This window comes from Falco peregrinus, chromosome 9, assembly GCF_023634155.1.
Source record: "Falco peregrinus isolate bFalPer1 chromosome 9, bFalPer1.pri, whole genome shotgun sequence".
NCBI lineage: Eukaryota > Metazoa > Chordata > Aves > Falconiformes > Falconidae > Falco > Falco peregrinus.
The window spans coordinates 38046523-38073833 of record NC_073729.1 but is presented as its reverse complement, the minus strand read 5'-3'; the positions used below and the strand labels follow the sequence as shown (position 1 = coordinate 38073833).

Below are 27311 nucleotides of genomic sequence, written 5' to 3'. Positions count from 1 at the left end.
GTTTGATAGGGTCCACCAGGCAATGGGGAGCCTCCTGCAAGGGCACCCCCTGCCTGCCTGCGCTCCCCCTGTGCCGAGCCAGCATAACCCCCGGCTGCACCCACCTGCAGGTAGTGGTAGGCTAAGTCTTGGTGGCAGGACTTGGATTTCAGCAAGGCTTTGTCGATCGTGGCAGAGGCCTTCTGGCACACTTCCCGGGCATGGCTGAGCGTCAGTGTGGACCAGGAGCCCCTCTTAATGTAGTTGGAGTCATTGTTGATGGGGATATTGGTGCAAGGGGTGACCTTGAGGTCGTTATTGCTCTTGGAGGATTTCAGCATGTGTTCGCTGATGGTATTGTAAGCGTGCATGAAATACTTTGGCTGGCTGTGGTCCGGCTGCCGGCCCAGCGTCATGAGGCCCATTGGGTTGCGGTAGCTGCAGGTATCGCTGTCTAAGTTGTCATCTGAGCTCCACCAGCCTGATATGTTAGATCTGCTCCTCCGCTTGGGCTCGGAGGTCTTCGCGCGGTCTTTGCTCTTGCTCCTCCGGTTTTGCTTGGGGTCATCCACCCCCTTCTTGCCGTTTACGTTGCCTTTGGTGGGGCCCTCCAGAGACTGCGACTTGGCAAACAGCTTCTGGACAGAGTGGACAAGGTGCCGGATGCGGCCAGGGCTCTCGCTCCGGTGCTTTGCATCGCTTCTCTGAAACTGGAGGGTGCTAAAGCCGTCTCTGTGGATGGGCAGCTGCTTCTCAAACTGGTCGAGGAGGTTTGCAGGCAGGCGGTTGATTTTAGTGGCTTGGGCATGGCTTGGAAAAGGGTTGTCATCTGGGACCTCGAAGTGGGAGTTGTAATGGATGCGGGGGAAAGTGCTGCTGTTGGAGATCTGGTTGTTGAGTGGAAGGAGACAGTCGCCATGGAGGGTATTCTGGGCTGGGAATCGGGGGTCCATGGTGAAGGAGTCAGTGGGGCTGAGGAGATAAGGGTTCCTGTCCTGGGGGGCATAAAGAGAGTCTTGAGGGGAGTCCAGGTTATCGGAGAGGTGGCGGCTTCTGTTATCTCCCAAGCCCTTCATGGTTCCAGTGTTTCCTAGACCATTGCTCAGGGATGGTGCAGCAGAGCCCTTGCAGAGGCACTGACCGTGCTCCCCCGCAGATGTCCCTGCACCTGCAGGAAGAGGACAGATGCTCAGAGCCTGCCAAGAACCTCTTTGGCAGCCCACTCCTCACCAGGGTGTCCCTGTGAGGGCTGTCCCAGCTCTACAAGTAAACGCCACCAAGGCTGAAGGATGAAGGAGAGAAGCAGGATGGGAAGAGAAGGGGCATGAGAGCAGGGGCTGGAGAGAACAGGGTACAGGAGAGGAGGAGGGGAAGGATTCATTCTTTCTAGCTGCAGTTTAAGTGCTTGTCTGTCTCAGTGCTCAAGCACAGGCTGCTTAAACAATGCTGCTGCTATTTTTCTGGTCTCTGCACATGTTTATTTAATAGAGTTCCTTCCCTAGCCAGTAACAAAAGCTAGCAGGGGCACTGCCAGCAAATCACTGCTCCTGTCCCATTTGTTCAGGGGGCTGGAGAAAAACCTGCTGTCAAACACTGCACATGGGCCTTGCCGGAGCCAAGGGAAGTCTGGAGCCGAGCATCCCATCTTCTGCATTATGCTTTGTGTTTCTGTGGTTACTGAATCTTGGAAGGGGGCTGGCAGCCCTGCTCTGTGTGTTGCAGCTGCGCTAATGTGATATGATGTCAAACGTCCCCTCTCAAATGAGTGCCCTGGCTTATGGCATGTTTTACCCTGGAGGAAATTGTTTCAGTAGCTATGATGAGAGCAGAGGTGTTTCTGAACACTCAGAGACCGACCTGAGAAGCTGTTTGCTGCTCAGCCGATCTTTCCTGCCTTGCTGCATTGCTCCTGGGGGAGCTGTGTCACCCTCGAGCCTGGCCATCTGCCCCTTGCTATGGTCCTCTGCCGCAGCGAGGGACTGGGGCTGGCCACCCATGGCCCATCCAGCAGGGACAGGCATTCCTGCGGGGCAGCTGGGCAAGGCATCCCCTCAGGGCAGGGGAGCTCCTCACAGAGGTTTCTCCGGGGCACTTACCCTGTCCTGCTCGGCTTGGAGGCATCCGCATCTGCACTGCCTTATACAGGGGAAAAAGACAAACTTTAGGGGGCTGCTTAAAGAAAATCAATGAACATATAGATGAGTTGTCGGTCGATGAGTTGATTTTCCATACTTAAAACCTGTTTGAAATCACATAGTGCATAAACTAATTCTTACTTCCTTTTACCTTTTAGTTTCTTATTTCTTTTTTGTTTTAGTTTGAGTGTCGCTTAAAGGCAACTCGTAAACACTGAGGCATCCTATGGGTGTAAAAATCCAGACCATGAGATCCTAGACTACTTTTTCAAAATCCAGGGCCCCAAACCATGTGCACACAGCTGAACAGCTGCTCCTTGGTAAGACGAAGGTGCTGCTCTGGGAGCTGGGACGACAGGGGTCTGTGCAGAAGAGCCATTTTCCAACACTGGGATGATCCAATGTTCCCCAACACGCACCTGGAAAGGGAAATAGTGCCTGGGCCCTCAGAGCCACTGACGAGTTTTTGAGAAAAAAAACCATCATTTGCTTATTCCTGGAGAACAAGTAGGACAATGCTGTGTTCCTGTGAGAAGCAGAGCTGGTAGTCTGGGCTCCTGGGTTCTCCCTGTTTAGCCAGATTCCACTCCGGTGTCCCTGAGGAGCCCGTCGGACTGTGCAGCCTGGTCAGCAAAAGCAGCTAGCACCACAGCCCCGTGGGGAGCGGCGTCAGCAGTCGCTGAGGGCAATAGGAATTGACAGGCTTGTTTTCATTCCTCACACAGGGAAAAAATGTATTAATAATGAAAAACAGCTGGGGCTTTAAATAATTGTTTGGAAGCACACAAAAAAAGAAGTGCTATGTATTCCATAGCTTGATGGGTTTTAAAAAGTCTCAGTTTAACTCTGTAGCTCCCAGTGGACTGGCACAGCAAACCTGATCTTTCTGGAGCAGGGGCTGGCAGAGAGTGGGTGAGCGCAGGGGGTCCTGCCCTGCCGGCCGCCCCGCGGTGAGCCCCACCGAGTGCATCGCCACAGTGCCGGGGTGAACCTGCCCGGCTCTCGTCCCCCCAGGCGCCCTGTGGCCCCACACAAGGCTTGCTCGGTCCTGCCCCCTGGGAAGCTGCGGGCCCCGTGGGGAGGGTCCCCTTGCCGTGCTGCTGACCCGGGCCCTGCAGCTGGTCCATCCGCCTTCACCTACAGCCTGGTGCCCTGCCACTGGCCTGGGTTTTGGCAGTGTGGGACAGGCGATTTGGCCCTCGGGCGTCTCCACTGTACAGACAGTGCCCATGCATTTTGGGCATGAGGAGGTGGCTGTTACCCTGGCCTGAGCTGGGGGAACGTCGGTCCAAACCCGCCCTTCTTGCCAGAACACCCAACACAAGCCTTAGCCTTGGCTGGTGTCCAGCTGCACACAGTCCCTGTGGGTGCCATCCTTCTCCCGTTGTGCTCTTCAGCAGCTGGGTGCACCAGCCCTCCTGGAGTCCCTTGCCCGTGGGACAGCACCCACATAAGCTGGAGGAGCAGCAGTGGGTGCTGGCTGGAGAGATGCCGCAGAAGAGATGCGTGGATGGTCTAGGCAGTCTGGCTCCTGCTTTGTGCAAGCCAGCATCAGCGCAGTGGTTGAAGAGGGGTGACAAAAAGCCCCAGGAGATGTTCTCAAAGGAAACCCTCTGGACAGAAGAGAAGGATGGGTGTAGAAGGACAGGCTCCAGATTGAGCCATCCATCTGCTCCTTTAAACTCCAAACAGCCACAAACGGGCAAGCTCAACCCTGCCCGACTTGGAGGGGAAGCCCTGCAGGCAGCAGGGAGCCCAAAGCCTGCGCGAATGGCACCTGATCTGCCCAGGCTCAGCTCTGCCCACTGTGGCCTCTCTGCCGTGCCCCAGCTCTGGATGCCCAGCACGGTCCTTCGCTCGGGCTCAGCTGCCTGCGGCCAGCCTGGCTCTGATGGGCTTCTCCCATCACATCGTGCTACAGGAGTCAGACAGTCCCCTGGGAGACAACACAGTGCTGATTTGATTATAATGGGATGTCTCTGGGTATTGATAGTAAATAAGTCTTTTCCTACAAAGGGCAATCAATATTTGAAGCAGAAATCTCCCAGGCACTCCTGAGAGACTTCAGCCCTGTGACTGCTTCACCATAAAGCACATCAGCATCACTGCTTTTGTGTTCACCGGGCTTCAGAATAAAGTAAAACTGCCTTAGGACTCAAAATAAATAGGGAAATGAAATGAAATTAAATAAACGAAATGAAAATAAATGAAATGCAATCAAAGCCTGGCTTGTAAGGGAAGAATGGGGCTGGGGGCTGGGCTGGCTCAGGATGGCTCAAGAAGCAGATGGGCAGGGAGGAGTGACTGAGGGGGCTGTGGGGACAAGTGGGAAGGAAGGAAAAGTGAAGTTTGGGGGGGGGGGGGCGCTGGTGGGGCAGGAGCAGAAGGTATGGGAAGGCTGGCAGCAGTGGAGGGCAGGGAGCTCCCTCTCTCCCAGGCTGGTTGTGCTCTTGCCAAGAGTGGACACTTGCTTCTATATGGCAGAGGGTTTACCGCTCCCTTTTCCTTCTGTGGGCTCTTGCAGGGCTGCCAACAGGTCCAGATCTTCCTGCCTGTCCTGCTTGACCTGGGCATCCCTTCACATGATGGCCAGCCACAGTGTGGGGTGCCAGCCTTGCTGCTGGGCATGTGGGTCAGGGCTAGGGGGGTAGTCGGGACTCCCCCAGCCCCTGGTGCCCACCAGGCTGTGGTTGCTGCATCCTCTGTGAGCTGGTTTCCCTTTAAGATGGATTACTGTCTTTTCATTACATTTCAATTACTCTCTGCAATCCTTGGCACTTTCTTGAGATGTGGGGTCAGGGAAGGGAAAAACCCAACAAGCCTCTTCCCCACCATCTTTTTAATTTGGAAGAATGAAGAAGCCTGAAATTAAATCTCCCAAATCCATGATCCTGCAGCTCACAAACCGGGCAAAGGCTGTCTCCCAGGATAGCTGCCCCGTGTCCCTGCTGTGCCCCCTGCCCCAAGTCAGGCACCACGGCGATGAGGCAGATGGCCCCCCACCACAGGGAAGGCACCCAGAATGGGCAGCAGGAGACCCTGGTTAGGAGATGGTCACAGCAGGGGCTGCCAGGGTGTGCAAAGGACACATCCCCGAGACCAGGGGAAGGGGCTGGTTTTGCTGCATTGCCCCATTTCCTTCCTTTCCCTCAGCCTGTGTTTTTTGGGGAGTTATCCTTCCTCTTCCCAGTGGCTTTGCTGATGCTCAGAGGTCTCTGAGGTGCAGCGGATGGCCTGACCCAATTTATGGCAGTTTTGTGTGTCCCAAGCCCCTCTGAACCCCAGCAGGCATCAGTTTCCTCTCCGGCACGGTTTACAGCAGCAGCACTGGAGCTGCCTGTTTGCAGGCTCAGGCCAGCCACACTGAATTCACTTACAGCAGCCCCTCCTGCAAAATACATCTGCAGCTCCAGACACTGAGCAGTGTATGAAATCTCAAATCATGCAGGAGATGATAGCCTTGCCTGAAGAAGCTTCCTGCTCAGCACAGCAGGGACTCCTCTCCTGCCCTGGCTGAGCACTGCCAATGCTTCCCACCTGTAGGACCCACAGCTGCTGTGCTCATCTACTGGAAGTGGGAGATGAGGCTGATCCGGGGGCTGCCAAAGCTGGTGGGAGATGGTTCACTCCACTTTAGGAAGACTGAAATCACATCTTCATTGTGAACTGAAAAGCATCCTGTTGTAAGAGATACTTCAGTGACTGCAAATATTTGGTTTTCTGTCTCTTTAACAGCACAGAGATTAGGCTGGCTCAAACTCTGAGCAGAGCAAGAGGTAACCAAAAGGAACTGGATGGATGACACAGCTGTAATGCAGTGTAGATACTTGCAAAGCAAGGATTTCCTAGCTATCTGTCCAGCCCTCACTCTCACATGCCTGCCCAGCTCATGGCTGTCCATCCAGCCAGGCGCCCAGCCAGGCAGTGTTTAGCGAGTCCTTGAAATTATGGTTTGTAACTCCTGGCAGAAAGCGTGAGCAAGAAGTCTGCTGCCAAAATGTCAACCAAGGCAGCACCAGGGCAGAAGTCCAACGAGCCGTCTTGGAGATGGCTGGCTGTCTTTGCAATCCTGTAAAGCTCTGAAGCTTCGGCTGTCCACCTGGGATCTCTCTGGTGGCAGCTCCAGCCTGTGATGTCCCATTCTGCCCACCCTGCACACGGAGAACAGATCTCCTCCATCTTCGGAGACTAGCTCCACGTCTCCTTGGAGGTGCTCCATCAGGCCATGCACTGTGTCCTTGAGAGGACAGCTGCCCAGGAGATGGTAGCCATGGGTCTGTCCCCATCTCCCCACAGTAATTCCTCCCCTGTTCCTGTGACATGGTGGGGGCCAGAGGGCCACTGCTCCACAGGGGCTGCTCAGAGCCTGTTCTGAACAGGCTCCAGCCTCAGGACACAAAACAACAAAGCCTGAGAGGCCCCTGTGCTTGTGGGAGGGCAGAGCACCTCCTGCAAGCCAGCCCTGTCAGGACCACCAGCGTGCACCCACCTCTGTGCACCATCAGGGACTTGGGCAAACCAGCTGCCACTGCCTGCTGTGCCACCACTTTAACCCTGGGGGTGGAGGTGGCTTTCTGGGACACAACACCCTTTCTCTCATGTCTCTGTGTTCCCCTGGGCCAAATTCCCGGCTTAAGTTCTGCAACCCCCCCTTAAAACAGCTTATACTGAGGGCATGGAGAGGACAGGGCAGACCCTCTGCCCTCGCTCAGCAAGGAGGGGACAAGAGGAGGCAATACAGCATGTTACCCCGCCAGCCTCGCCTCGCTGCTCTCTGCGGCAGGCTGTCCCAGGATCTCACTCTGCTGTTAGCTGGCATTTACAGGCCCAACGGTGGCAGAGGCAGCCACTGCAGGGGGTCACTGGGCAGGGGTCGCTCCTCACCAAGCCTGGGAGGGCACAGGGAGCTCCGAAAGCACCCTGATGTTCACCGGGATTTCTGCTCCTTGTGCGTGTGTGTTAGGGCTGTGGCATGAGGGCAAACACATCTGTGTGCCTGTGGAGTGTGTGCACGTGTGTTCGAGTGCCGTTGCTGGTGGTGTGACCCAGGTACGGGATCAGGCTGGCCCTGCCAGGTGCTGGAGGTGGCCCAGAGGGCAGCCAGATCTCCCTCTGCAGCTTTCACATGGCAGGGGACTGCAGCCTGCACATGGGTGCTTCTGCTCCTGTTGAAACTGGGGAGACTGGGGAGCTGCAAGCACCAGCCTGGTGGCTCCATGTCACCCCCAACGCTGCAGTGCGTGCAGTGCTGTGCTGCCTCCCTCCCCCATGCCCTTGGCACACACCTGCCATGCGCAAAGCCCACGTCCTCTCCTTGGCTGCTCTCCTCTGCAAACGGCCATGGCTGCCCTGACTGAGTGGTGCCTTGATCCAGAAACAGGCACTCGAAGAGCTCTTCTTTCTCCCCAAAATCACAGCCTAAAGCATCACTGCCCCCATTCCCTTGCTTCCTTCTCCTCTGCCTCCCCCTCACAGCTTAGCCACAGATTTCCTGCCATTCCCACCAGCAGAGCTTTCCAACAGGCTCTACGTTTGCTCCCTGTGGAAACATTGAAGCTTCTGCTCCCACACTGCATGCCAGCCCAGGGGCCTTCATCCTTGCTAAGTGGAGGGAGGAACCCAACACCTCCTGGGAGAGCTCGGCACTCTCATCCCAACCTCTGTTGCGTCGATCTAAAGAACATGATGCACCACAAAGTCACTGCACCTGTACAAAACACAGGGCGCCAGCCATAACAGCCAGATCTTGGTCCAGGTGGTGCCAGCCAAAAGCCAGAGGCACTCTCAGCAGGCTTCCTGGCTGGCATTTATACAGAGTTGTTTAGGTTGGAAGGCATCTCTTGAGATCATAACCTTCGACGCAGGGTTCCCCTGAACAGGACTGAGTGGAAAGGGACACGTAGTGCTGAGGCAGGGCTGGCCATGAAGTGCCAGGAGGGGCAGGAGAAGCAACGGCCTGTAAAATGTGACTGCTCAGGGTGCAAGTCCTCCAGAAGGAAGAAACTCCTGTTCTGATGGGGCTGCAGGCACCCTTTGGAGTGAGCTAGTCCTGCCCTCTGCTGATCAGCACTTCCAGGGGCTCTATGTACCACAATCTCCCACGTAAACCCCAGTCCAGCCATCCAAGCTGGCTGCAAACACATGGGTGGCTTTTATATATAGAAACCTAGCAGCATGCTAATAACTAGCTAGATAAGGAATAAATGATTTACAACCTGCAGAAGAAAAATGACTCCCCTCACCCTGCCGCGAGAAGCTTAAAAAATTGTATACTGTGGTGTAGGTGACGTCGGTCTGCCTACACACATGAATTCAAATGTTCCCTGAATTAGCAGGAACACTTCATGTGGCATTCAGCGAGGGGGGCCGCCGGCTTCCAGGGCGTTACATTAATGATGATTCAGAGTTCAGAATCTAATCGCAGGGGATAAAAATAGCGATCTTCTACTTAGAACAATTCATTATACAACAGACCTTCCACCAGCCTCCTTCTGCTGCTCGCTTCTCCCTGGGAAGTTTCCCACTGCTACCGGTGAGCTTCACACCAGGACAGAGCGGGTACTGGGTCCACGCAGCAGGCAACGCTGCCCATTCTGGGCTGCTGGGAAGAGCTTGGGCCAGGGTCTCCTGAGGAGCACCCGTGGGATTAACGTCGCCTGGACTTTCCCACTGAGGCATGTGACAGCATCACCAGGAGAACCGGGACAGACCTGCCCTTTGCCCCTCACTCTTCGTATAGCAAAGGTGGGGAGATGGTAGCTTCCAGCAATTCAAGTGCCTCATCTACCTAGGATACCTCCTTAGGAGATGGGTGACTTGCTTTACGAGGGTCAGTCTGCTCATTGTCTGAAGGGGTCCCAGTGGGCTCACCCAGCTCATCCACAAATCCAACTTGCAGGCAGCAAACGCTAGATGAAGCAAATCCCAGCTCCCAGCATAGGCTACATTGGCGTAGGAGCTGCAGAAAGCATGCAGCACTGATTTCTTAACGCTACCGAGTCCCACGTCACTGGTGGAAGGATGTCCTCACATCTCACTTCATGTATGAGTAAGTGGGTTGTGTCTTTTTAATGTGGAATCTGCATTACAGCTCCCGAGGCTGCATGGTAGCCGAGTAATGCCCCGCAGCCCCGGGGCACACCTCTGGCCTCCTGCTTGCTCTTCAGGCAAAGGGACATCTCTGCCGAGACTGCCAGTTGATGCCCACTGCAGTCATGGGGAGGGACGAGATCTGACTGGAGCCATCCCAAAAGAGACAAAGAATAGTTTTTCTTCCTTATATGCTCTAGATACGACTATACTACTATTTTTTTTTTTTTTGGTAGTGGCAAAACCAAATGCTGTGAAAATCAATGGCTGCAATATGACAGATTTTTGACTTCAGGTGTTGACTAAAGCTGGAGGAGCATATGAACTCTAGAGAGACAGAGAACTTATTTTCATGCAAATGTCACTGGTAATATAATCAACTCTCAAGGGAACAAAACCCCAGAAACTTTACAACGTATTCGTCTCCGTCCCTAAATAGAAGTTTCTCAAAGTTCTCCAGAAGACAGGATCTGCTCTGAAGAAGGAAATGCGAAGCATTAAGTAGGTCAAGTGAGACAAACAAAGGCAAGATAGGAAAGAGAGTGTTTTCAGGAGGAAATCAGGAGCGCTGATGGGAGGGAGTGGAAGGACCTGGGCAAGAGTCGCTGCCTTTCAAAACCTACCTGCAGTCTCTACTCTCTGACGGGGCACTTGGGACACATGCTGGTGACAACACGGTGCATGTTCCCAGACCATTTGGGATCAAAACTGATTTGTTCTGGTCAGGGCTGTTCAGGAGGCCTGGCGGGGTGTGTGTGGGTTTGCAAAGCTCTCCAGGGAGCAAGCAGAGGGCGAAAAGCACTTAACACGACTGCCCTTGACCTTGCTTATGCTGTGACTCCCAGGGATGGAAGTTGTCCACACTTGCACCGAACACGCGTGACACAGAAGGTAGCAGGCCACTCTGCTTAGTCTCCGCGGGATCCTCCTGTCTCATTGCGCTACCAGAGTGAGCAGCAGCCCCAGGACCAGGGGGACAGAGGACTAAGGTGAAGAGGAGGTAGTGACAGCTGGGAGGGAAGGGACAGGCTCCTCGCCCCAGACTCTTGCTGTGCAGCAGTAATAGGGTGCTCCGAACAGTGATGGCTTTTGCTGCTGTTCCAGCAGGTCTCTGCAGCTTTGCAAGGATGTTGCTTTGCTCCAGGGCAGATGTTCCTGTTGCCTAAAAGTCCAGATGAAACTGAGCGGGTCCAGATGAAGCTAGGCAGGGCCCTGGCTGCGTCTAAGATGCAGGATGGAGATGCTCTCTGGCAGTGTATTTGCTGACTGCCTGAGACAAAGCAGCTCATGTTGCCTGAGGATCCTGGAGCAGGGGGGCAAAAACCAGCAGCCCCCTCTGCCGTTCTTTCTAGAGAGCAGACTGAGACTCATCTGCAGCCTTCTGTGTGCTCAGAGCTGCAGGAGCATTTCCTTTGTCTCAAAATAGGTCAGCGCAGAGGCGTGACGTTACTATAGCAATCGGTATTAGATTTCGTAACTTTATTTTAGTGATAGGCATGTTGCAGGATTCACTACTAGATGGAGGGAGGGTTGTCATTGAAACACCCTCTCCAGCTCCCCTTCTGCAGCCTCCTTCTCCCTCCTACTCTGCTGGCCCTCATGCCACAAGCACACAGCTCTCTGGCCATCCTGTTGCCCCCTTGCCTGCTTCTGAAGAATCCCAAAGTCACCCCTGGGCATACTGTACCTCTCACAGCTTCCTGGGCTTGGGGACTAGGCCAGATTCAGCATCCCATGCACCTTGTGTTCCCCTGGGCTCCAGAGCTGTCCTTCATGAAGACCTGCCAGGCAGAGAGAAAAGGGAAAATGTCCTCAGGTCACAAAGAGCAGAGTGGTGTCTTCTGATAATGTCCCAGGCCATAACCCTGATGCTGTAAAGACACAACTCTGATCAACAGTCAGGTTGTCTTCATTAAGTCCTAGCAAAGGCACAAAGCAAATGGGAGAAAGCATCCTACATAAAAAGGCAGAGGCAATACCCATGGAAGAAGGGCAGGATGCAGAAGTGAGCCCCTGTGTCCCTCTGTGTTGTATGTGGACTGAAAGGAAGGACCGGAACTCAGTTAAGTGGGGAGGACAACATGCAAAATGCCCAGGCTCCTTGTCTGGGGACACAGGGCTGGGGCAAGCCCCTCTGTGGGAAAGTGCTCTTTGGCTTTCCTTCTCTTGTTTCTTTATCATGAAATAATCCTTCCAGGAATCCCCTCGCTGCCTGTGGCTGTATCTTCATTTCCTGGCCATGCCAGGAGCTTACTGTCTGGGGCTGGGGTGATTCTGTAACCCCCTGTGCCTCATGTGCTGGGCTGTTCACTCTTCTCTGAGCCATCGGAGAACAGGTCAGGCAGGGAAGGACAGTCCTGGGGATAAACCCCCTGACTGGCATGGCAGATGGCAGCCAGGTACCTTTGATGCGTCCTAGCTACAGACCTGCCAAAATCTGTGCCCATCAGAGTTTTGCTTGAGCAGCTCACACTGTAATTCTCTTCCATCTGGCCACTAAGTGCTACTGTATCGCTAAAGCATTGTACTTCTTGCTTCATTGTCATTCACCATCAGCTATGCTGCAAACAACTGAAAAAAAACGATCCCTGTACGAAAACTAGTGTAAATAAATATGAGGAAAAAACCCCAATGTTTTTTTAATGTCCTCAAAAACCTACGCATCACAACAGAGAACACAGCCTGAATTATTTTATCAGTGAGATTAAATATTATTTGGAATTTACATCAATTAAGTTCCAAGGTAGGCTTGTGTGTGTGCATGCATGCTTTCTATTCTGCACTGAGAAGATGCACAAGCGCTGGGACAACCTGGGGAATTCAGCTTTTGCTGCTGAGAAGCAAGGAATGGGAATGGCATGGTAACTCAGCGCCAGGAGTCAGCCTTCCTTTGCAGTACCCTTTTTCATTCCTACCTGCACAGAGGCCATCTGGGTCTTGAGAAGCCCTGCCCAGAGCTCAAGGGGGCTTTAAAAGAGGTGAACCCCAGTTCCTTGACCGGGAGGATGTATGGAAGGCTGGAACAAGGACACAAACCTTGGAAATTTTTCTAGGAAAGCTGGATCTGAGGGGTGGGTTTGGCTCCCTTTCTGGTGAAGCAGAAGCAGACCAAACCGGTGCCCTGGTGCCAGTGACAAGACAGCAGCTCTTTGTCCCCAGAAAGTGTCCCCACTGCAGCGCCCATGAGATCCCCGCTCTCTCACCCTGCCACCACCCAGCAGGAGGGGTTTTCTCCCCAGGGTAACTCATGCCTGGGGGGGTCTTTGGAGACACCCCGGGTGCAGTGTAAGTCTGGGTTATGACAGAGGCACCATGTTTCCTTTCAAACACGTTCAACAGCCCTCCTTATAATCTGCCACAAGGAAGGAAAGGCTAGATAGATGGACAGATACAGTGCAGGCATAGAATAAGAGGGCTTGGTGTCCAAGAGGCATTCAGAGACTCTCACAGTGGGTATTGCAACAGACAGAAGAATGGAAAGCCTAGAAAGATGAGGAGACTGCCCTCCTAAATCCAGTACAAACCCTTTTCACCTTCCCACTAGCTATGTACCATTGGAACCCCAACAATGCAGAGGAAATGGTTAAAGGAAAGGCACATGTCCTGGGAAAGCCAAGCAGGCGACAGCTGTTGTTTAGACAGGGCAGTCACATCTGTCCCCAGGGCTCACCTGTTTTCTACACAAAAACATTTGTTTTTTGAGTTTCTTGCTGCTGATGAGTACTCAGCTGTGAAAAACAGAGACAGATGCTCTGTGCAGGAGATACAACAAAGATTCTTCCACCTAACCACGGCAGCCTCTGTTCTGGAGGCATCAGCTCTTGAAGACACAAGACAATTGCACGTCCCAAACTCGGAGGTGCCTGAGCTCAGAGACGTCGGTGAGGTTGCAGGTTGCTGCCAACAGGCCGCCGCTAGCAGCACTGAACGCAGCACTGGGCGAATATGGTAGGACTCGGTGAGACAGGTCTGGCAGCTGCGGAGAACCATGCAGCAGTAATTGAACTGACACCATTCAACCCTTCCACAGCCCTCTCCATGTGAAAAGTGAATTCCCACTACTAGTTGGGTTAGGTTTGAGCCAGTAATCCAGACACGTAGCGCCTGCAACAGCCATCAGCACAGCCAGTATCCACGGCTCGTGCTGCCTACAGCTGCCCATAGTGTCAGTACTCACCTGCCAGCAGCAAAGCTGTTGATCTCCTGCTCTGATGCCACCAGTATTGTTATGAAGGGTAGGTAATACTAGGTATCACTAGAGCCACTGATGTCCATCATGCAAGTCATCAGCATCTGCTAGCAATGCTCTCAGCACCCCTCCTGGGTGCACAGGTATCCACCACTAGTGCCCAGCATCCTGTATCAGCACTGGTAGCTACTTGTACTGGAAGTATCTGTTCAGTACTACTATCACCCATCATGTCTGTGTCTGTCACCGGCACTCTCAGGGTATCCTGGAGTACCTGCAGGAATGGTGCTGATCCTGGGACTCCCTAGCACAGAGTGACTCCGACGGGTGGGAGAAACGGTGCCTGGGCTCCAGGCCTCCGCTCACCCAGCAGATTTCTCAGAAAAAAAGATGCCATTGAAACTCCCGAGGAAGAAACATTTTTTTCTGTAATGCTGCTTTTGTCTTTGTGTGCTACTGTTGCACTGAGAAAGCAGTGCTATAATTACCTTTAATTAATATCAGCATCAATGCCCCAAGGAAATGTAAATGAACAATTGTGCCACCAGCACAATTACATTACATTAACTACCAGTAGTCCACCTCCATCATCCCCCTCTTTCTCCCATTCTCAGGAGCAGCTTGCTCATGTCATGGCTGCCGCGTGGAGGGGGTGAGATGGAAGATGAGATGTGGAAGGACACACACTGCTACGAGAGGTGGCACAACCTCAGGCATGTGGACCACAGACCAGAGGGGATGGTGGGGAGCATGGGGCAAGTGGGGCCCCTGAGCTTCCAGGCAACGAAGGCACAGGATACCGGAGGAAGCAGCCAAGGGTCCTTCCAGGGTGGTCTGTATGCTCCCATGCTGTTGTTTGCTCAGGGCTGTCCTGCTGATGAACTGATGTCCCTCTTCCACATGGTTCAAGACACTTTTGGTGAACTATGGCCTCGGACGCTCTGCAGCCAAACCTCACTGGAGAATCAGCTCACATTTATTGATCCTCCAAGCCCTGGTCCAGGAGAGAAGGGTCACAACCTGCCCTTCTGTAGCCCATGTGGTTCTGTTGGACTTGAAGCGTGGCTGGAGAAGACCTTGAAGAGACTGATCTGGTGTTCATGATCCCTGACATTGCCACCTCAGAGCTGGCTGCAGCTAAATGGCAGAAAGAGGCAACTGAGCAAAGGATCCCATTGCCTGCTGGGGTCTCCAGGCGAAGTCAATGAGTGTTTCAGTCATGACTGAGCCATGGAAAGCACAGCCTGCCCATGTGGCAGCACGGTGGGAAGGGCAGGATGCTCCTTCCCTTCCAGCCACCAGCTCCTGGGGCCACACCAGTGTGGCTGCAACCTGAGCAGAGCAAGGTGAGCAGGGCAGTGATGGTAGGCATTCCTGGGAAGGTGCAGATGGTGCTGGGATTTAATTTTAGTGAAATGTTATGGGCTTAAAAAGCAGCATTTTGAGCTGGGTCTATGTGAGAAAGGGAGGTCTCTCCCTGGCCAGTCCCTCACCTCCCACTGCAGGGACTTTCTCCTTCTCTTCCAAACTTGAAAGAGCCTCAGCAAACTGCCCGTATCTGCTTCTTGTTAAACCCAAGAGGAAAAGAAGTCTTCATGTCAGGGAACCAGCAAAGTCATCTGCCTGGGCTTCTCTGTTTTGCAGGCAGCCCCACATGAGACCCAGAGCTGTGGCACCAGAGAGAGGCCGTGGGTCCGAGCGAAGGTCCTGCCAGCACAGCAGGGACATCCGTGGGGACGGACCCGGCATGCAGGTCCATCATAGGGGCTGTAAGATATGGGTGAAGAGCTCAGCCAAGCCTGCAGGCTCCCAGTGATGACCAGCACTGCTGAATGCAACGTTCCTCTCCTCCTGCTATCATCCCTAGTTTGACTTCCTTGTACTACTTAGATTTACAGACTGTAAATTCAGGTACAGTCATTACAAACATCTGTCTTGCTCTCCTCTAGGAAATAGGCCATAGCATCGTTCTGTCTAAAACCAGCAACAGAAATAATAAAAATAAATATATGTATGTTCTTGTACCTCTAGTCTCATAAACATTTATCTGGATAGAAAAGAATACATTTAGCTCCTTTGGGTCTCCTAGAAAGAGTTAAATTTTGTATGAAGGATGCTTGGTGCCTGATTTGAGAGCTGTCACTGCTTCGTGTTCAAAGGAATGTGAAGGGAAGGGAGAAGGGGTGCTGCGGGGAGGATGGGGAGCACAGATGAGATATGGCTGTTCATAAGTGATGAGTAGCCAGCATTAAGATTCTTCTGAAGGAAGTATGGATGGAAAAATACGTGTGTGCAAACACCACAGGAAACAATTGAGCAAAGGTGGGATGAGCGGTAAAGCCCTGCTGAGCTGTGAGGAACTTATTCCTCTCTCCAAGCCCAGAAGGCTGGCACTCCTGGCAAAGGTCCTGACACAGGTGACTTGTCAGCAGAAGAGTTCTGTTGGGGTCATGGGAGGGGGGAAACAAGGTTACAGCACATCACATGTGCTGTTCCTCTTCCTGCTCTCCCAACAGGAAGGCACCCGGGACACAAAGACAATGCACTAGTCTTGCTGAAGATTTATGGAAGCTGAAGCGAGTAAGAGGCTGAGGCAAAATATCCAAACCATCACAGCTGCTGACTGCTAGAGGGTGTAAAAGACCGATCCAAACCCCACACCATCGTCAAGCAAGAGGAACCTCAGAGACACAGTGGGGACCCAACAGCAGTGTTCCTTTAATTTTATACACAGGTGAACTTGGCAAGACCTCCTGGACACACGCCTTGGAGCTTACAAGCACATGAAGGAGGATGACTCTGGAGAGAATGAGTTTGGAGTGACCCAAATCTGTTTCATTTGAAAGAAATACCACCATCCCTTCAGTAAGAGCTTATATTAAATTTTGTTTCATTAATTTACTAAATAAACACACAGTCAACTAGGGTCTGCTCTGCCTGACTAGAGCTTGAAGCTTGGGCAGGCCAGCAGCACCAGAGAGAAAAGGAGGGGGATAATTCCCTGTGGATGGGGGTTACCAAATCTTAGCATGGGAACAGCAGAAAACACTTTTGTGGTTCCCGGTGGAGCAATGTGGGACGGAGCTGTGTGGAACAGCACCGAGCCACTCCGCTCCGTGCAGTGAGATAACGATGCCCACAGCAGCACCCAGCAGGACAGAGGGAGGCTTTCACAGAGAGATCCCACTGGCCAGCGGGTGGCACAGTCCCTCCCCAGGGCCCAGGTACACTGGCCTGTGTCCACATGGCTGGTCAGCCTGTGGCTGCTGAGAGGGAATTCATAATCCATGCTGTCGATGGCCTCCCAGGCAGGAGCTCCTGGGGCGCAGAGGGCAGCCATGGGCTGGGCACGCTGGAGGCTCCTGCCTGTCTCCGTGGGAGGAGGGCTCCTGCACAGTGCCCGGCTGGCAGCGTGAGCGTGGGGGCTGCTGCAGCAGTCCACAAGATGCTGTTCATGATGGCAGATGTTCCTCTGAGGGCATGGGGAACAAGGAGGGTGTGGGGCAGACCCAGCAGGGTGTGAAACAATGAAGGAGAAGGGCAAGTAGGAGGGACTGAGGAGCCTTCATTAGCCTGGCATCATGATGCTGAGGATAAAATTGGTCCGGACAGCAACAGACTTGAAGAGAAGAAATTCTTTAATTGCCTTCACACTGATGCCAGGGAGCCTAGATAATACACTCTGCTCACATATGGACACAAATCTGACCTAGTTGTGCTCCCAAAATCTGGCTTTGAGTGTCACATAACTGAAGCATTAAAATCAGTAAATGTTAAAATCAACACTTTTAGGGAGGAATAAGGGCACAAAGAGGGACACAATGCCATGGCAGGCAAGGTCAGCTTTTTGAGTCATATCTACCTGTCAAAATCTGCATCCTAGCAAAGGAAGCAGAAGACAGACAATGTATGGGGCCTTCCACAAGCCACCAGCTCACCCTGGTGAGCCTGACAGCCTGCAAGCATGTTTGTGATATGTCTGGAAGACAGGCTGCCTTGTTACAAGGAACAGAACTGGAGAGACGTGTGCCAAGAACTGTATCCTGGTGTGACCCCAAGGTGGACTTGAGGGACATGGTGGCTAAACAGCTGGACATAAGACAATGATACAATATCATGGTTAAAATGAGACTCTGCCTGCATCAGTGAGGGATCCCTGCTGGTTGGCCCTAGAGCAGCATTCCTGCTTTGAGACACAGCAGCAGCAGCATGGGAGAGAGCCTGTGAAGGGCTGGGAGGCACACTGATGCAGTGCAGCTCAGCTCAGGGAGCCCGTGCTGGTGCTGGAAGAGAGCAGCCAGCCCAACAGAGGGGCAAGCGTGTGCGCATATGCACCAGCGTGCGGTGCCCGGGCTGCTGGCTGGCCATGGGGCACACTGTGTCTGGGCACTGGCAGCTGTCAGTCATTCAGCCCCAGATTCAGCGCAAATACCCAGGTCCTCCCTTCCCACCCCACCTCCACATCACTGGACTCGTCCTGAGGTCATCCTACATCTACAATCAACACCCAGCCGCTGGGGCAGAAGCTGCCAGCCCTGAACCAGAAGTTTTGCTTTCATTTTCATTTGTATAATGAAGTTGTGCAAACCTCAGCCTACACTTCCTTCAGATGGGCTTTTCCCTCTCCCCTCGGAGGACCAGAGGACTGCTGTCCCTTGCTCCCTTTAAGGCGAGGGGAAACTCTGTCCCTCCAAGTGGGCTGCAGCCACTTTCCTTTTCCTGCCCAGGGTGGGATGTCCAGGCTGGCCCTGCTTCCCGTGAGTCACCAGCACATCCCAGCTTCCTTCTGCAGAGCCCTGGAACCAGGGCCCTAATTACAGGGCAAGACTAGCGGAAACAAGCTTATTATTTACAAGGCTAATGAAAATTAATCATGCCTCCCCCTCTCTTTCTTGTGGGAACAGTCATCTTAAAGAAAGTAGATTATAAAAGCATTATGGGTGACTGCTGCGCTGGTTTTTGGCACTGACCGGGAGACTGTGTGTGGGCTGCAGGCTTTGCCTGCAGGTCACCTGAAACTCAAGGGTTAGAAATACCTAAAAGCAAAGTGCAGCTTGTTCTTCCCTCTCCCCATGCAGGCCTCCCCTCTGCTCCTGGATGAGACAGGGAATAGATGGAGCTCTAGCCCTAGCGCTAAGCCACACAGGTTGTAAAGCCCTTTGGTGCTTTTCCAGGCAGCTGCTGCTTCTCCCAAAGCCTGGACCTCTTTGGCATCATCTGCCTTCTTGCAAACAAGAAGTGGCGCACGGCTGGTCCCACCCCAGTAACTCACAGCCCACCCAGCCCAGGAGGTCAGGAATCCCCCAGGGCAGCCCAGTGCAGCCCAGTTAGCTCCATGCAGGCAAGTGGGTCTCAAGAGTCCAGCAGCTCCACACTCCAGCCTGCTGCACAATGCACGGGTAGACAGTAAGACACTGTGCAAAGCCAGGCAAAGAGGAAAATACGTCAAGGAGTAGTTCATGTTGCACAGGTGTGGAAAAACAGAGCATCCTGTACCAGCTGGAGCCACTGGCTCCAGAGCAAGTGCTGCTGGCCTCTCCTGCAACAGAAGGATGAACCCTGTTAAATGCTAAAAACATCACCCTCACCCAAACCACCACCGTCACTCAGGGGGAGCTGAGATATGGGATAGGGAAGGTCAGTCATGGAGACAGGGAAAGACCTCCAGCCTTTTAGATCTGCCCAGTGCCAGCTCCTGTAGTTCCTGCTGTGCAAAGGGCTCCCCAGGATGTAGCGCTGTGTGCCCTGACCCTGAGCTGAGCCCCAGGCTGCCCTATCTGCCCCCTGTGCTGACCTCATCCCTCCTTTTCCAGGCTTAAAGATCTCCACAGCCATGAGCAGCCTTCCTCTCTTTAGGGCTGTGCAGGCTAGGAGTGAGGAAGGCAAGGCAGGGGCAATTGGGAGACCACCCCAGCCAGCTTTGGAGCTGATTGCCTGGATCAGGATCTGGGATGGAGGGAGATGAGGACCAGGCTCCAGAGCCAGGCTGAAGGGATGCTTCCTGGAGGCCTGTCTGGGCAGCCCCGGGGGAGTGCTGTGTGGAGGAGCCTACCCTATGGCTTCTGCAGTAATTAACTGTTGCTTTGGAGATGACAGGAAATAAGCAGGATGTCAATTTTCAATTTCCCAGATGTGTATAACCAGTTTCTAGCAGGCAGCCTGAAAATAAATCTCCATCAGTCTAGTTACCGCTTAATTAACATCACTAGCTACAACATGTATTCCCCAGCCCAGACAAAGACGGAGCTCATCCACTATTGATGTATGATGAGACAGAGCCAGGGCATGGCTGGTGGGAATTCTTTAGCCTGGAACGTCAGACCTGCTGCCCAACGTGCTGCACTTGTCCTGCTCAGGCAGGAGAACTCTGCCTCAGCTTCCCTGTATTGGCCTGGGGCAGGGGCAGCTGCTGTGACCCCCCCAGAGCTGGCTGCTTTGGGGCGCAGTTGGCACAGATAACAGATCTGGTGAAACAACTAGAGCTTGTTTCCCTTTTGCATAGTTTGGAACAAGGAAGAAAAGAGGGTCCTGCGGGTGAAATGCTTTCTTGTGCTACCACTCTGCAGCAGAAAAATCTCCTTTCCATGAGAAAATCATGCTTAGTTTTCCATAAAAAAGGGTGGTTTTGGAAGTGAAGAGCATTGGCCATTCCAGAGAAAGATTTTGGTAAAAATAACAGTAAGCATCCTGGAACTGTCACGAAAAATGGCTCCTGTGTCCAAAAGTAGTTTTAGCAAGGCCCAGCCACCAAATCCCAGCTACCAAAGCCCTACCACCTGCTGAATTCTGGCCAGCAAAGCTGGGCTGCAACCTGTGGGCACTGGGGTCTGAGTGCTGCAGTCTGCTGATACCCGCCCCCCCCCCCCCCCCCCAATCCCCGATGTGATGGAGGTGCCATCCCAGTCACCCAGGTCTGGGGCAGCTGCTGGCTGCCCAGCGCCAGCCCTGGGCTCACAGGGGCAGCAGTGTGGGCAGCACAGCCACCCTGAGCACAGACTCAGGAGACCCTCTCTCCTCGGCACATGCACCTACACAGTGTGCAGAAAACCAAGTGCTGTTCTTGCATGAGAGCCAAGGGAAGGAGCCAGGAGACCCAATGGACCAGTAGAGTGGAGAGGCTGGGGTGTGAAAACCCATCCTGGCTGGTGGCAAGACCCACAATGACAGAGAGACCTCTAGGATGGGACATTCATGGTGAGACAAGAACGGCTTGTTCCTGATGGGAACGACAGTGGGAGGTTCCCTTGGTTTTGCGAGAATCAGAGCCATGTGAGGCCTCGCACCAGCCTAGCTACAGTAAGACATCAAAATCTCTTGCCTGCCTGAGGAATGCGAAACACCCTTCTGGCCAGAGCCATCCAAGGAGAGCTTGCCTCTCCTATATCCAAAGGATAGATGCCTCCACTGAGCTGGTTGGTAGCAAAGTTGCTGGCAGTCAACGAGCCGGGTTCCATATCAGGGGCCAGGGCTGCAATCCCCCTTCCCACACAGAGAGATCTCAGGCACAGTCCATATGCAGTCAGCTAGCCTAAGCCGCTGGCAAGCTCCCAGGGCTGTGGCATGCAGCTGCATGCCCAGACCCCACCAGAGCTGAACCCTGCTGCTTTCTTCAGCTGGCCACCTTCTCTGCTCTTTTATTTGCTCCCCATCGGTGATTTCTGCTCACATGCTATCTCCTCACCCTGGTTTGCAATGAGAGGTAATGCTGTCTCCACCAGGTGACCTAGCAAAGAGCACATAGGCTTGTTAGCATTAGCCCATGCGAAAAAGAGGAAGGAGACAAGACGAAAGAATCCATTTTCATATGTATATGGAAAGAATCCATATACAACTCCTATCATCATCCTGCTTGGCACTTGTCTTCAAAGCACTGTACAAACATTAACTAATTAATCCTCCCAACACTCCTGGGAGGAAGAGACACATTAATATGACTCTCATTTTAGATGCCTTGTAAACATAAAGGATAGATGGGCCAGGAGATAGCAGGCAGGCAAAACCAGGAGGTTATGCCTGTTACTCCATTCTTCCTGTTGAGTATCACAGGATTGGTGAGTCAGTGGCTGTGTCCCCGGCAGTTAGCCGGTGTACCCACGCATTGGAGGGTGCCGAGGGTGGAGAGGAGTGGCAGAGGTGCAGCACAAGGCAAAACAGGGAGTGCTGCAGAAATACATGAGAGAGTAAAATGTCCCATCTGAAACAGGGAGCCCAGAGAGAAATGCAGCTGCTTTAGCAGTGATTTTGAGAGGCTTGGTATGGGCAGGGAGCCTTCTCTCCACTCTTGTTACACATTGCAGGGGAGAGATGTAAGGCGCCCCTGGGCATAACAGCCCTGCTCTCCCAGCAGCACCTCCCCACAATGCTGTTTGTGCTTTAATCTGAATTTCCAGCTTAAACATCTCCAAACATTGCACCATTTCTTGTGTCCTTTAGCTGAACTTCTCTGCTCTAGTGTTTACCCATTAACGCATCGACAGGCCGCTGTTGCATCCCCTTTCTTTCAACAGTCCAGACAAGCCTGGCACCCTTGGGTTCTGCAGGTCGCCTCTACTCCCTTAGGATTGGCCTTGCTGGGATCTTGCATTTAATGCTTCCTCTACCCTCATCCCTAAATCTTTTTCGGGATCACTGCGTGCCAGGGTCCCCCTCCCTGGTCCTGTACAGGATGACCTGCACTCAGCACTCCTTGCAGCCAGCTGTTAGAAAGGGCATTGGCTGCAGTGAAACCTCCGTGCCAAGCAATGCAGATCCATCTGTGGAACTGTGCCGTGTTTGCCACTGGGGCTGGCAGGGAAGCGGGCCACCTGCCCACAGCCGGCGTCACTCCCTGTTCTCTGCGTCTGGCCTCCTGGGCTTCTCCAGCCTATTTCAGGGGATCACCAGGGGTCTGGGATCTCCAAAGTCAAGCCAAGGTCCTGCCGTTTTCTCAGGAGCTGTGTTTAGTTGGCCCCGTCCAATAGCATCATGGAGAGACTTGCCTGCTGTGCCTGAAATTATAGCTGCTAAATTTTTTAAATACAGCAGCATACGAAAGCCAAAACCAGAGATCAGAGGCTCTTCCCACTCGTCTGCTGAGACACAGTCCACCTGCATAAGGTCTTACAGTCTTCACTGAGTTTTTCTGGAGATTGCTACATCTAGTGCTAGGAGGCTTAATTTGATAAAGCTGGAGAAAAAGATTCTTCGCTGTGAGGGCAGCGAGGCGCTGGCACAGGCTGCCGAGAGCAGCTGTGGGTGCCCCATCCCTGGCAGCATCCAAGGCCAGGCTGGACGGGGCTTGGAGCAACCTGGTCTAGTGGGAGGTGTCCCTGCCCGCGGCAGGGAGTGGGAACTAGATGGTCTTTAAGGGCCCTTCAGATCCAAACCTTTCTGCGATTCTATGATAAAACCTGGCACAGAACAGCTGTGCTTTTGGGTTAGACCCAGACCAATCTCATACAAACACAGATGCACTTGGTAGAAAAATACATTTTTTTCTGGTCCCTCTCATACAGGGAGATTTGAGTGTAAGTAGTTCCTGTTCCTCCAAGGGGCCCTGCACCAGTCAAGCACTAATTGAAGGTTTCAGGTCAGCTGCCACTAGCCCAGAGATACCTCACTATTTCTTCCACTGTCTTTCCTACAACAGCCCCAGTTGGGATCACCTCCAGCTTCCCTGCCTGGGGGAGGTCTGCCCCGCCAGGGGACTGTGCAAACATTCAGCTAAGGAGAGGAGACCCGTGGGCATGGGTCCTCAACCCCCATCTTGCCTTTGCCTCTGCTGAGCCAGGGACAGAGATATGCTCCTTGCCACTCCAATTCAGAGAAGCCAGAGGACAAGGCAGGGAGGGAAGCTGCTGAATTTACAGAGTAGCCTGCATTCTGCAAGCTGAGCTGGCTGCTCTCCCTGCTCCAGGGGGAGCTGACCCAAACTGAGTCACAAGGATTCCATTTACCTGGGAAGGGCAGGGAGCTTCAAGAAATCTGAGGGGTTGTGGAAGTGTTTGGGGTTGGAAATCTCCAGATGGGAGAGTTGGACCAGGTATGTCATTTGGGGATGACACCAGAACCTCTGAGAAGAAACTTCCCATGGTCAGGGTACCTGGGCTTAGGTTTCAGGTCTCTGGGGGCTAGCTGTGTCTGCTGAATGTCCCACATATGAGCATCTGCAGGGCCCAGGAAACAAAAGATGCCAGACTGTGGGACAAAGCATCAACATCAGCGCAGGGGCCCTCCTAGTAGAAATGCTGTCCAGATATACAGCACTGAGTGATGGCCGGACATCGCTTACTGCCTGTTTACACCCTTCATCCCTCGATCAGTCCACCTTAGCTCCACGGGGCTTTTCTTGTAAGGAGATAGAGGCACAGGTGGCGAGCTGACTCAGCCCTACTCTCCCACCAGTTCCGTGCCCAGAACCACCTCGTGCCTGCGGGAGCTGGCTGCACCTCAGCTCCTTCCGCCCCTCAGTGACGTTTTCTGCCCGTGTCCTCTGGCACCTGCACTCTCTGGCCCTGATTCTCCAAGTGCCTGATTTGCACACTGCATTCATGTGAATGCCGTTTGTTGTTCCAGAAAAAAAAAAAAAAGAAAAAGCAGCAGCATTTCTGGCCATGACGACTGCCGCGGGGGCCTGCGTGCTGTCTGCCTCAGAAGCACATCGGCAGCCCATGTCGGTGCAAGCTGCAGCTCTCCCAACACATTCAGCTGGCTGTGATGTGACACAGGGCAGCCTGAGTGTAACGCCCCATGGGGATCACTCCTGTGCCCTGCAGGCATGGCACTGCTCTCAGGGGTGGAGAAAGAGCAGCAGTGGCAGAAAGGCTGGAGACTACAGACCTAAGAGGCACCTTCTATAGCAAATCCCTGGGGGGATGCTATAGGGCAATAGTATGCCCCAGTGTAAGCAGCAGCAAGGGCCTCTGTCCCTTGTGTGAGCTCTGTGCTCTGCAGCAGGGTACCATTCCCCGTGGTTTCCCTGGCCATGTCCCCACCACCCTCATGCTACAAGCCAGCCCCGAACCTTAGTCAGACATTGGTACCCAGCCTGTATCAGGTCCTAGGCAGCAGAATGGCCTCAGCTCAAGAGATGCACCCACCCATGGGCATGGTGAGGAGAGGATGTGCACGGTGGCAGGGTGGGGGGGTGAACAACACTGAGCCTAAACTACAGTGGTGGAGCGCACTGGTCTGCATTCAACAGCTGCAGGCACTGCTAAGACAAAGGGGAGGCAACCAGGAGTGCACTGCAAAGCAGCTTAAAATAGGCCAGCAGTAAAAATGGAATAACAAAGGCAGAGGCAAGTCACAGAGACATGCAACCAAAAGAACAAGCTGGGCCAAGGAGGAGCAGCCCTGAAGGGACGCACTTTGGCAAGTACCCGGCAGGGAGCTCCCATGCACTCGCGTTTGGCTGCTGGGAGAGCTGGTCCATGGGCACTGGCTTTCCCTGGCAAGAGGCAGCTGAGGCAGACCCTCTGGGACCAGGCACGGGTGCCACCAGTCAGCACAGCACGTGATCTGGCCTTGACCAAGCTGCAGGAAGGATGTCCTCAGAGGAAGCCCCACCAGCCCTTTGGCCAGGCAAGGGGCATGCCTGGGGGGCACCAGCTGGGTCCCCTGCTGGCCCCCCTACCCACCCTTTGCTGCCCGAGCAATGGAAGGGAGCAAGCAGCCCCTGCACACACCCCCACTCTCAGCCACCCAGCCCCATAGCTGCACCTGGCCCCGAGCTGCCCTGGCACCCTGGGGCTGGATGGAGAGTGCTGGCAGGACTCTCCATCACCCGGCGACAGACACCACTCAGCCAGAGCCACGCATACCTGGGGGTCTGCCAAGGCCTCCTGGTCTTCCTCCTCCCCAGCCGCAGCCCTCCCACTCCCCTCGGCAGTTGCTACGGAAGGACCGTTGCCAGGAGATGAGGTGCTGGATCTGCTGGATCCCTGTGGTGGGCATCCTGCCAGCCCAGCGGGGACAGGGCTGGTGGCCACCCCCGTGGCAGCCAGCTCACAGGCATCGGGAAGTGTGGCTGCACTGGCTGGCCTGGAGGAGCCGGCGGCAGCAAGTGATGCCTCAGCACCCAGGGGGAGACAGGGATGGGAGCGACCTGCTGCGGGGCAGACGCCCACCCTGGGCTCACCACCCCTTGTAGCATCATCCCTGGGTGCCAGGAAAACACATGGCCAACTCTGCAATGGTCACACAGGCATGTGACACAGGTGCACGGCACCTCCCTTGCCAAAACCAGAGTGGGTCTCGCAGCAGCCTTGTGAGGCAGTGCCCACCATACCCATCTTCACTCAGTGATGCCGGAGCTGCCATGCAGCCCCTCTCCGGGAACGCAGGCTCCTTGCTCTGACCATGTGCCACTTCTGGTTGCATGGCTGCTCCCCTGGGGATGGAGGGTGTCCTGTTGCTTTGCCCTGTTGGGAAAAATCCCAGTACAAGTAATGGGAGGGGCCCACAGGGAGAGAACATAACCTGATCCTGCTCCACCCCTTGGGGAGCTGGTGAGGGACTCCAATTACCAGAAAGTGCTGGTTTATTCCCCATAAGGTTGGATCCTAACTCTGGACTGGTGCAGCAGGGGAGTGCCCCAGAAGGTACCAGCTGGTGAATGAGAAAGGGAAAGATGCACAGGTGTGGCAGGACAGCCCTTTCCACAGGTGGCCAGGTGAGAACACTGTGCCCTAATCTGGCAGCCCAACAGTCTGACGAAACATGAAATCCTGCCTCTGAAGAAAAATCCCAGCAGAAAGGACATCCAACACTGACTGCAAGCAAACATCCTCCAGGCACCCAAGGCCCTTTTGAGGGAGCTGTGGGCTTTCGATTCTCTCTAACAGATCACTTTTTAGGAGCTTGATCCCATTCTTGCCATTTCCTAATACAAAGCACCGGCACCTCCATCGGTGAGCAGGATGTGCTGTAGCCACGGTCCCCAGCCACCAGCCAGGCGCAGGGGCACATTGCAACTCCTCTGCATCCCCTGGCGTGAGGGGTCTCTGCAGCAGGAGCAGCGCTGGCACTGCCCTCTGCTCTCACACCATCTGTGTCCCACGGAAGGGGATGCAGGAAAATAAGAGCCTTCCCCAGTGTGGCCTGTGGTTCAGAGGACTCTATCAAGGACTTTGCGTGGCTAAAATCACCCATTTACTCTGCTCAGCTCAGCACCCTTCTCTGGGTGCCTGTCTGCAGTAATGCCTCATGTAAACAGCTAAGAACAACGATCCCCCCTTCACAGAGGGCGAACTGAGGCACAGCAGCACGCCCAGCCATGCTTCGCAGGGCTGCACTAGGTGTCCCGCTTCCCAGCTCTCTCACTGCCCCCGTCTGCTTGAATAATTCAACCGTCGCCCTGGGAAGCCAGAAAAACTCCGCTTCAGTCTGTTGTATGGCAAGAAACCGGGAAAAACAAGTCTGCCAGAATGCTGATCTTAACATGCAGCTGTGGGGTCCACCAGCACTGGGTCGTGAGCCCCCTTGTTTGCTCCCCAGCAGGCCCTGGGCAGCCATGCATGTTTGCAGCTTGTGGTGGAGCAGAGAGATGAGAGCAAGTTTGGGAGGCTGAGGAAAGCTCAAGGTTCTGCAACAGGAAAGGACCTGAGCACTACCCACACCAGGAGAGCAACCTGCAGCAGGGATACCAGTGGACCTCTGCAGACAGCAGACCCTTGTGTGCTTCGGGAACAGCACCCCTGGGATAAGCCCCAGCCCTACGGTCTCAAGCTGTGGGATGCCCACACGGCCCCAGCTTGCTGGCAGTTGGACTGGCACACTGTTCTGGTTTGGAAATCAGGGTGCAACCACCCACCAGGTACTGCTGGAGCAGCTGCCATGGGAAAGCCATCACTCCAGGCTGCAGATGTCAACTAACACCTCAAAAAAGACTGCATCTGACACAGTCATCCTTCAGCTTTAAACATCTCATTCTGGGTCAT

General features: G+C 53.9%; 1 protein-coding gene across 2 annotated transcripts in view; it reads right to left on the bottom strand.

The window, feature by feature from the left end:
- The window catches only part of DLGAP4 (DLG associated protein 4), a 157200-nt gene that overhangs the window by 63054 nt on the left and 66835 nt on the right, over positions 1–27311 (bottom strand). For both annotated transcript variants that reach the window (XM_055813525.1, XM_055813526.1), the window contains exons 3-4: positions 10891–10984; positions 105–1147 (exon numbers count right to left, since the gene is read on the bottom strand). In XM_055813525.1, the coding sequence (XP_055669500.1) occupies positions 105–1055 (951 nt within the window). In that variant the 5' untranslated portion in view covers positions 1056–1147; positions 10891–10984. The remainder of the gene's footprint in view (positions 1–104; positions 1148–10890; positions 10985–27311) is intronic.